Genomic DNA, 10,397 nt, shown 5'->3' with positions numbered 1-10,397 from the left:
GGATTAGAAGTCAGAAAATCTATTTAAAACTTTTCGTTGTTTTTGTTAGGATACACAGTCACTGACATATTTTCTTTTTTACTGCCTTGTAAATATCACATGTTATTTGACCTTGAAGTAGCAGCAGTGCTAGATAATCCTCGGTGTACTTTATGACCTCCATTTAAGTTGCTTTTATGTGCTACAAAGGCTTTTCCCGCGCGCTGTTGGCTCCGTAGCTAAAGTTTTCCCCGAACTCGTACAAGTGAGAATGCTCGCAGGCAAAGAGCAAAGCACGAGGGACGCTCCAGAGCACGAGGCAGGCACGCCCTCTTGTCGTGCATTGGCCTGTTCTGCATTGAAACCTACCTAAAAACGTTATACATCGAAAACAATAATAATACTGTATGAAAGTAGAGTTATAGACAGTAACTGACTGAGGAAAAAAACACCAAGGTAAAACTTGCAATACTTTCTCGTAAACGCTTGAGCATTTAATAAAATGGCATTGATTTGTGAAATGTGCATTCAGAAAGAGAAACAAGTTACCAAGCTTTAAAGCATGCATCCGAATTTTTAAAACTGGTTTTACTGTAAATATCTGGATTGTCTCCATCGCTTGAGTCTTCTCAGAATGTGCTCAATGAAGGCGATAATAAGGCTATGTTTACTCTACACCTGATAGCTGCTGCGTCGGTACGTTAATCATACCGGGTAGAGCGTCACCAATCGGATAGCCGGAAGTGTGCCATATTTTGGTGTAGAGTGAACAAGTATACGGACCGTAGAGGAAGCGAATAAGGAGGAAAGAAGACTGGAACCATCTAAAACGGAAGTTAATTTTTAGGAGTGAGGACTGGGGTTTATTGCACCAAATCCTCTCGGCACGATGTTCATTGTGTGTGAACGACTTACTTCAGTTCCGGACCGTTGCTGTTCATACTTTACCATGCTATACCGGTATGGTGTGAACATAACCTAAATACTATATAATCGTCTTTTATTCATTAATTTTATTTTCGTAGTCTTGTAGTCGACGCTAAAACCGCATTTACAACAATTGACTGGCATAGACTACAAGCTAAACGCTTAAGGTAAACTATTTGAGAAAAAGGCACACAGTTATTTATTTCATAAATGTATCCGATAAATTTGCTTTCGCATTGTATTATACAATTGCAAAGAAGCTAGTCCATTCTTTCCCCGCGTGCTGCTTATTTAATGCTGATTCTGGAACGAGCTGAAGCAATAGAGACCTAATGGCAGAAATAACATTGAAATCTGGGGTGGGGTGGGGTTGTTCAAATTATGTTGGTTAGTTTGTCTACTCTCGTGTAAAGTTCAATCTTAACAACAAATTTGTCATGCATTCTAAAGCTATCCCGCTCACGGACCCTTTATTTTCTCTTTAGAGTTCGTCGAACGCGCGTATGAAAAGAAACACCGCGGAGGATTTATTGACTCCATGCACGGTGACGCACATATCTGTCGCTTGCTTATCAACCCTTTTATGACGGCCGGCGAGAAGAAAAAATCCGCATTTTTCACCAATTCCTCTTCTTTGGATTGGTTTCCCCCGCTAATTAGCATAAGAATGGCAAAAAACCAGTTTTGCAAGAAAAAAGGCATGTTTTACGACTAATCTGAGGTAATTCTGTAATTCCCTTTCTTCTTTTCAATCTAAGCTCAAGACTTGGCTTTTTAAAATTGGTTATGATGTTGTCGTATAGAATGATGATGTTTTTATAGGATGACAATGTACTTTTGTAGTTTTGTAGGTTTAGGATTTTGTTGTTATTTTTATTATGTAAAGCGCTTTTGGACCATTGGGAATTAGCGCTCTATAAATATTGTATATTATTATATTATTATTAAACAGCTTTTTTTTGTTTTTCACGCATGCGCAAAAGCCAATTTTTCTGGCGAATCTATTTTGATCTTTCTCTCTCGCTGTCTTTTTTCCTTTGCCTTTCTTCTTTATTGGCGGTTTTGTTGCCCACTTTATCGTCTTTCCTTTGCATGAAATTGTGGCTGGCTAACTTTTTAAGAAAGGGACAAATTTAATTTTCAAAGAGGGGTATGTAAACAGCGAAATTGGCAGTGGATTTTTCCCCAAAATGTTACCTTTTTCTGTGAGTGAAACTCTATCAGGATTGGTCAGAATATCCAAAACGAGGTATCGCTGGAAAGATCTATCTTTGCTGACGTTTTTGCTTACCAATTTATTAACTTAAACTGAAAGCTAAATGGGTCCAGGGAGGAAAGTATACATCGTTCTATATGGGGACGAAAACTACCCCAGCCGTGCGAAAAGGGTTAAGTAAATTCTAGGCTCCTTCAAAGCGTTCTAGGAGAGGCAGTGTTCATTTCAGCGCTAAAGACTGTTAAGCTTATTCGGAAAAAATGTACTATCAGATATGCTTGAGTTGGAATACATAAAACAAGCGAAGTCGGATTAAAGTTTATGTTTTCTTTTTTTTTATTTTCATATATTTTTAAGTTTATGTTTTGATCCCTGTTACAACTTTACCAGACAGGCTATAACACTGCCTTAAGGGCTGTCAATTTACTACGGTAGTATATGGAGTTAAAGATTTTATATTAAAGCTTTAGAATTAATAATTACCAAGAGTGCCGGCTGAGGTCGAACTTTTCGTACATTTTTCAGCATCAGGATAAACATTAGCCTCCCACGCAGGCGTTTTTAGGGGAGGGATGAAAAACGAGCTCCCCTAAAAACGCCTGCGTGGGAGGCTAGATAAATATTTGAGCGCGAGATCTCGAAGTCCATCGTCTTTGACTTTATGATTAAGTGCACCATCCTAGTTTCCTAAGCAGCTTCTCTTAGTTTTTGAAATAAAAAACCACCGCCTTTTATTTTGACAATGATTCAGCTTAGCTGAGCATTGAGCTGTAATTTCTTTCGACTCCCACTTCGACAGCTGGGTTTCTAGGCTTCCGTTCTCCTACCGTTCGACCAGCCTCATCATTTTTTTTTTCAACGACTTTACTTCCAGTATTCCCCCGTGAGTACATGGTATTTCCTACACTATTTCTGTTATAAATCTTAAATCAAAATAAAGGCTATCATTAAAGAACAATTTTTTGTCTATATTCCATACATGACAGTGTATATAAGCAGCTCTAAGTCTGTAGATATGAGAATCGACATTGTTAAATATGAAAAGGGCTTTTTTTTCTCTAAACTCGGCTACATTTACTGTCTTTAAGTTTCCGCATTACTCTGACCTTGTCTTTTATAAAGTCGCCTTTCGAAGGATTATTTCTACAAGCATGCCAAAATAGTGCATACGTTTACCCAAAAACAAACTGGTCTGGTAGGTAGGCAAGGTTTTACTTTGGGAAATTCCTTTCAAATTGACTTGCTGAAGGAGAAACAAGTTCTTAAGCTTAACAACCATAAGGTTTCCCATGAAGCCTCTTGCACCTCTCTACCCATGAGTCATGAAAAGACTTATAATCTTGCAAAAGCTCGTCCAAGTCTCCCTCAGTCTGGTGCGGCGGACCATCTGTACTGGTCTGCTTTGTCATCTCAACATTGAGGTAATTGTTTTCTTCTCTTGCCCGTTTCGCTATCAAAAAAAGTAAATAGTAAAGTTTTCGAGAAGATAAAAGTGCCGTCTGGCGTCTTAGTGTAGTAAGTACTTTTCACTGTTGGTTTGTTCAGTTTGTTTGTGCCATGTTGGTGGTCAATACAATAAAATTCTTTTCTAAGAAATAACATGAAAATGGCATGAAAGTTGAAAGAGGAGAGAAATGCTTTTGTCCTTGACCACTAACATGGCCGCGGTAAAGTCAACAGCAAACCAGCAATATTACTGATACATGTATCTAAAAGAAACACATTATAGCTAGTAAATGTAAAAACATCACGTCACGTCATTGTTATGTCAAGATGTAAGGCGAATTTCTCTTACTAACACAAGCTTAATTACGGGTGGTGGTGAAGTAGAAGATGTCTACGGTAATGCATTTATCTGAGAAAACTTCGGATTCGGTAATAAGAACACAGCATGCAGAAGGCCAGAGTTCACTCTAGCTTTTTTTGCGTCATTGTACCATCCCCAAAAGACATCGACAACGTGCATAAGGGACTTTTATCGTTTAGACGTATTCTCCTTTATTTTTTCCTTTTTTTAATGCAATTTCCAGTGCTGTTGCGTTCTGAACGAACAAATATGAGAGTTACACCAATACCGGCCCGTCAGCGTTTCCTAAGTTTTTTTTCACGTTTTGGAAACAAACCACTGTTTTGGACTGTTCCGAGTGAAATTTATGGTCAAAAAGCACAAAAATCTATACTTTCTTTCCTTTAAAAAAAATTACCATCAAATTGGAAGAAAGGATCTGACTATTTTCCTGTTTTTCACACCATATGAAAGGAACAATTTAAAACATAACGTTGTCCATTCAGGCTGTCGATGGCCAGAAGAACGAAGATGGGCATGATTGATGATCAGGTTACAAGACTACTTACGCTGCAAGTATTTCTTGGCTAGAAACTCATAAACTAATCCAGCGATAGAAAGCACCGCCAAGATGGCTGTTCCACTGTACACGATCATCTTAAAGGCTCCTTCTTCATAAAACAACCCCTCTGCGGCTTTTACTTCCTGGCTTATGGCATCCGATGGAATCTATAAAATCAACGCAATACCAATAGATCATCTTAAAGGCTTTGTTGTTGGTTCTCTACCTTGCTCCGAGAGGTTTTTCTCCGGGTTCTCCCTCTCCTCAAATATCAACACTTCCAAATTCCAATTTAATCTGGAACGTATGGATCCGATTAAGCGAGTTCAGAACTGAACTCCTAACTGCTTTGACGGTAAACAAATTACTATTTGAAATTTACAGTAGTCAGAGCTGACTATCTACATAAGCAAAAAATATATCGGTATACTTGTTGATTACTATTGAAGTAATTTTCAGGCACAAAAAAAGATTTCCCCTTTTTCTATACAAACGCCTTACTTTAATGTAGTACTGACATGAGCTGCGAATCAAATTCGAATTTGGGCCGACTCAAAGCTGATTTTATGGGCCAGCTGATTTCATTTAGATGCTGATTTTCATTCAAAAGGAAAAACACGCGCATTCCGGTAAACCACATTATAAAACTTTATTCAATTCAAAGTAGACAGACTCCAAATTATATTAGTTGCTAAAAAATATATATCTACGTGTCGCATCAGTAGGATGCCTAAAAATTAATGCGCGCAATTCCATTATGCATTTCGTTCTGGTCATATGAAGTTCGGTTTCTGAATCAACGCCCGCCGACATCCTTTATTCTCGGTTCACTAGGCGGGAAGAACGGCCGAGACTATCCAAATTCAATTACTCCGATCGAATTCAAAGAATCACATGAAAAAGATTCATTGAATTCGATTCGGCTGGGACGTCGCCTTAGACTCTGCTTGACTCAACGTAGCCTCTTAGAGCTTAAAGCCCGCCATGTAACGACAAATTACGAATTAGGTAAAAACCTACCTTGAGAGGCTTGAGATGCTCGGCAATCTTTTGAAAAACTTTTCTTGGATAGTTTTCGACGTAACGCCTAGCGCAGCTTTCCATACGGGATGAATTGCCAGCCAAAACCATGCCGTACGTAACCGGGTGCTCAATCGTGCGCTCAATCCTAATTCCAGGATGATTCCTGATCAGGTTTAGGTGCGCTGTGATTATAAAACTATCTACAAAAGCGCCGTCTATTTCTGACTTCAACAGAGCACTCGTTATATCGTATATCTTGGGAAATACTATAAAATTAAGAGAAAGACAAATAGATTTAATCACTTTGCGTTATAGGACACTGTAATAACATGTAAATATATTAAAGCAAAACTGTATTTCGGCGCTTTTTGAATTGTGAAATGGGAATTAATGGAGATAATAAATGACAAATCATAAAATAAAATAAAATAAATTGTGTCTCAATTACTTCTTAAAAGTGCGAGTAACCCGAGTTTCCTGATCAGAATTATTAGCTCCATCTTAGATCTATTTTCCTTGCGTAAAAAAAGCAGCAAAGAATTCGAAATATACAGTAAGTTGTATTCGGAGCGATACTCACAGCATAAAAACTTAGCGCCTCAAAAACTTTAAAGACGTGCTTAATCTTATATGCGTAGCAGAAAAAAACACGGTCTTTAAATTTTGTCCTTAATCACTATTGCTTACTTTTCATGTCCGCATTCATCAGCACTCCTAGCTGATATTCTTCACTTCCGTTTACTACTCCAATCTGGAAGTGAAAAACAGAGTAAAGATGAGTCACCGCCAGTACTGATGCGCATGTCAAATATCAAAAGGGAAAGTGGGTCAAGAAGAAAGTTTGCCTTAGAGCGGTTTTCATTTGAGTGTCGAAAAGTAATTGGTTTTGCACTTTCTACACGATGCGATTGGCTTAAAAGATTCGCGCCACCTTTTCATCCAATCAGAAGTAAAACCAAAGCCAATTGTGACGCGCTCGCATGCATTTTCCCGCGCTTTGCGTCAGCCACATGTAATTACTTCGAGTTTTGATTGGTTCAATGTATTGTCTGTGTCCTATGTGATTGGCCAGAGTAATTACTTTGGTTTTGGTTTTACGACACTCAAACGAAAACCACTCTATTACAAATCTAGGTTAGACTTTGATGGGACACACACAGTGGGACGTCAAAAAGTAAAACGTCTACGAGACAACTTTTTTGTGGTAGACCCCGGGAAAATCTTTCGGGACGGCCGAAGACATTCTGGTGGAACAGGGCCAGCCTCTTGGAGACGGTTTGCCCCTAGGCACTTTATAAAATTTTATCAGTCAGATCTTCTCAAAAATCTTCTGGTTTCCTTCTTCTGATTCCATCCAGCGAGAAGGGACTGTCACTGAGTCACTTACTTAATATACTTTTTTCTATTTTGGACATGATCCACCCTTGAATGTCCCGCCCCGTAAAAAAAGGTCAAAGCCTATGCATGAAATTATTGCACTCAGATGGTCTTCATCATCATCTCAGATCTAATTGTTGCAGTGAAAAGAGTAAGACGAGTACCCTGGGGTTTAAAACGCCAGAAATTAAACGTGACGTTAAACATGACATTCGTAACGTCAACCTATTGGACAAACGTAAAAGTGACACACGTATCGACACGCACATCAACTCACGGCCATATGGAGGCAGTGGTAACCATTGAACAGCTACTTCGCTGTTATTAAGGCTCATCAGCATGGCATTCCCGGTTGATATGGATGTACGCATGCGTTAGGTACTGGCCGGGCCATGGGTTGTTGTACGTGTGTCACTGGCTTTTAAGTTTGAACCTATCGAAGCTGTCAAGTACGATGCGGATGTAAGAATTCAGTGTGTTGCCCGAATGGAAGTTTACAGAAAAACGTTTGAGCATTCCCTGTCATGATACCCAACCATGCTCCTTGTTATCGTTATGAACTTCGTTTGGCCTCGTAAATAAAAACAAGCATATCTTACCAGCGACCCATGTATTGGGAAGTGAGGGTGTGTTGTAGCTGCAAGCGATGCTGTTACCATAGCAATGAAAATGGAGATTATAATCAGGCCTGTTATAATCCACAAAATGCAAAACACACGACCGAGAGTGGACTTGGGGGAACGATCACCATAGCTGTCGACAATTGAAAAATAAAGAATACCTGATGTTGGAGCACCCCTAAATAACTATTCATATCAAGATAAGCAAAAAGAAGCTTATCTCCACCTTGGTCAAGTGACTGAGGCGTTGTTCTTTTTTATTGTTATAATTATTATTGCTGGTTTTCACTTTCACGTCCCCAAAAATGGAAAAAAAAACAAACAAACAAACAAACAAAGACAGAAAACTGTTCAATAGATATAGTTAAGCATCTGGGAAATTTAAAGGAAGTAAATCGGTAAAGACCCTCCTCAAGATTCAGGTCAGTCCAACTTAATATATGCAAGATATTTGGAGAAATGATTTACCCAAATTTTTGAGCTTTGTATGGAGACGCCATGTTGGGATCCAATCCAGTGATTAGCACCAACATGGCGGCCGGAAACCTACTCAAACATCTGTCACCTGACTGAGTTTTGCGACAAAAGCGTGAATTCATCTTTCGAGGAACTCATAAACAGCAAAGTAATTCTGTTTCTAATACAAATGACTTTTCAGCTGGCAAAATCCCCAGAATAAGTCATTGTCAGCTTTCGCGGCAGGCATATAAATGCTGCGTCACGTAAAAGCGTGTTCTATCTCAAAACGTAGAACCCTATCGAAGTGAACATTTGTGTGAATATAGCTTTTAGCTGCTTTGATACCTTATGAAAGGTGCAGGGCAGTACAAAAAGTCGATAATTCGTTAGTCTGAATTTTGATTACGTCATGTGCAAAGCCACCAAAAAGACTTCTTTATAAGGTCTTTTCATACCAAAAGACATAATAACAGGAAAAGATTAAAAAATTTAAGTAACGATTCCGTGCATTCTTGTTGTTCCGAAGAGAATTTAACACCTTTTAAAAACTTACCCTACTGTTGTCATGGTGACCAGTGCCCACCAGAACCCTTCCCAGACTCCTTTCTTAAATGATTGAGGAAACTCCTGAGGATTCTGACGATGATCCTATAAAGCCAAAAGGATGACTACAGTAGAAGTATTTTTAAGATCTTTTGTGGAAGAGGAGGCGGAAAATTAAATTTAAAAGCTTGTAATCGTATTTAGTACAGTTTTCAAATCGACACAATTTAAATACCACATTTTCGACACACCATGAAAGAAAAAATAAACATCGTTTATTATAAGTAATATATAATCGCAATGCAATAAATGTACCCTGGCTCCAGAGGTCCGTTCTAAAAATACCCAATATGAAATAAACCGTGCTTACGGTTTAATAAGGCTCCCTTGGCACTTCCTGCCTCGTTGACGCGGCTTCGCCGCGAACCATCAGTATCGAAAGAAAAAAATATCCTCTGGAACCCAGGGTACAATAAATGGAGCGAACGGCGAAAACGACTTGTTTGTAATATTAGGAAAGCAGCGATTTGAGAAAGCTGGGTAAAAGTAATGTTAATATAACCTTAACTCACCAAAAACCATATTATGATACCAGAGAAGGTTGCTGTGAGAAGAATGAACACCATTATGGGCCAGGCCTTCATAATGGTGGTAGCAATGGCGTGAGTCTTGCTGGTTCTTTCGTTTCCATCATACGCCAGAAAGACCACACTGGGGGCTCGCACTAGCGGGATGAATGGATAATCCCGAAATGAATGAACATCAGAGGGTGCGTGGATCGAAAAGGTGAAATCGTACTCATTAACGTTCTCACTTAGAAAACGATCTTCCGCCTCCAGTGGTGTACGTAAGAGCTTGGCAAATTTGACTTTCTTGGCGCCACCATGACAACAATAGTCTAACATGTTCGAAAGCAAAGAAGGAAACATGCCTTTTACGTCCATGTACTCTCTTGCGTCTTGAAAAGAAGTATAGGGATGATTCTTGTGAAAAGCAAATGATAATGGCATGTCGTTTTCTCCAAAGCATCGCTCGTCTACGGAGATATTGCTGGTGATGTTCTTCATCTCTGGAACCTTTACTCCAATAGGACTACCTGGAATTTTCTTATTCAATTCTAGAAGTACTTTTGCAATACGAAAGCCATCGGAAGAATCGTTTGTGCTTTTCAACCATGGGAGAAAGATGCTTTTCACGAGACATGGCTGCCCGACAAGAACAGTAATATAAACCATAAAAAGGAATCTGAGCTTCATGTTCGATCCCTGTATTATGAAATAATCTGCAAAAAAGATAGATCGTTATTAAAGCGTGTAATGGTTTCGAACTGGCCTTAATTGTCTTTCCCAGACTTGTATATACTTGTACTACAATTTGCATCCATTGTGAATAAATTGTTAAAATGTTTTAAAAGCGTTATTGCCCAAGCTATTAATAAAAAACGATTTCGAGGCATTAGGGATTAAGCCTAAGGAAATGTAAATAAGTGAGCACTTTAAAAAATCTATCAGGCGATTTAATGATTTCGCAATAAGGGATGGATTTGTTATTGCGTGCAACATATTCACGAAGATGTTCAGCTAAAAATACGATATTTTGTGAGCCTTTTAAATTATGATCAATTAGTAATAACGTATAATATATGGGGAAAAGTATGACAGTTTTTTCAGTGTACTTATTAATAATTCTCAAGCCGTCTTAAGCCGATAATTTTTTTCATTAATACAATTTTAAACTCAAGAAACAAAATTCCTGATATTTTAATGGTATAAGGAGTAACTCAGGTGGTTTGTAAGTCGCAAACTTCGGTTAGGAAAGTTCACTAATTGTGAATGCATTAAACTTTTTGTTTTCAGACAATAAGACCTTTTAGTTCCCCTTACTTTTATTCATAGGATATTTATA

The 10,397-nt window shown here is 38.5% G+C and overlaps 1 protein-coding gene across 1 annotated transcript; it reads right to left on the bottom strand.

Moving 5' to 3' along the window:
* Positions 1–2,738: 2,738 nt before the first annotated feature.
* LOC140938955 (uncharacterized) lies at positions 2,739–9,771 on the bottom strand. Its single transcript, XM_073388493.1, has 7 exons — positions 9,065–9,771; positions 8,503–8,597; positions 7,470–7,623; positions 6,181–6,244; positions 5,491–5,759; positions 4,478–4,637; positions 2,739–3,572 (listed from the first exon to the last, which is right to left on the bottom strand). The coding sequence occupies exons 1-7, from the start codon at positions 9,746–9,748 to the stop codon at positions 3,391–3,393; spliced, it is 1,608 nt and encodes a 535-aa protein (XP_073244594.1). The 5' UTR covers positions 9,749–9,771; the 3' UTR covers positions 2,739–3,390.
* Positions 9,772–10,397: the final 626 nt, after the last annotated feature.

This window comes from Porites lutea, chromosome 1, assembly GCF_958299795.1.
Source record: "Porites lutea chromosome 1, jaPorLute2.1, whole genome shotgun sequence".
In the NCBI taxonomy this organism is placed as follows: Eukaryota; Metazoa; Cnidaria; class Anthozoa; order Scleractinia; family Poritidae; genus Porites; species Porites lutea.
This window is presented reverse-complemented; position numbering and strand designations above follow the sequence as displayed.

Excerpts from the sequence above, each read along its gene's own strand:
- LOC140938955 (XM_073388493.1), bottom strand. The coding sequence starts at position 9,748 with ATGAAGCTCAGATTCCTTTTTATGGTTTATATTACTGTTCTTGTCGGG. Across the intron at positions 4,638-5,490 it reads AGCATCTCAAGCCTCTCAAG|ATTCCATCGGATGCCATAAG; the intron begins GTAGGTTTTTAC and ends TTGATTTTATAG. Across the intron at positions 3,573-4,477 it reads AGCCAAGAAATACTTGCAGC|CGAAACGGGCAAGAGAAGAA; the intron begins GTAAGTAGTCTT and ends TTTTTTTGATAG.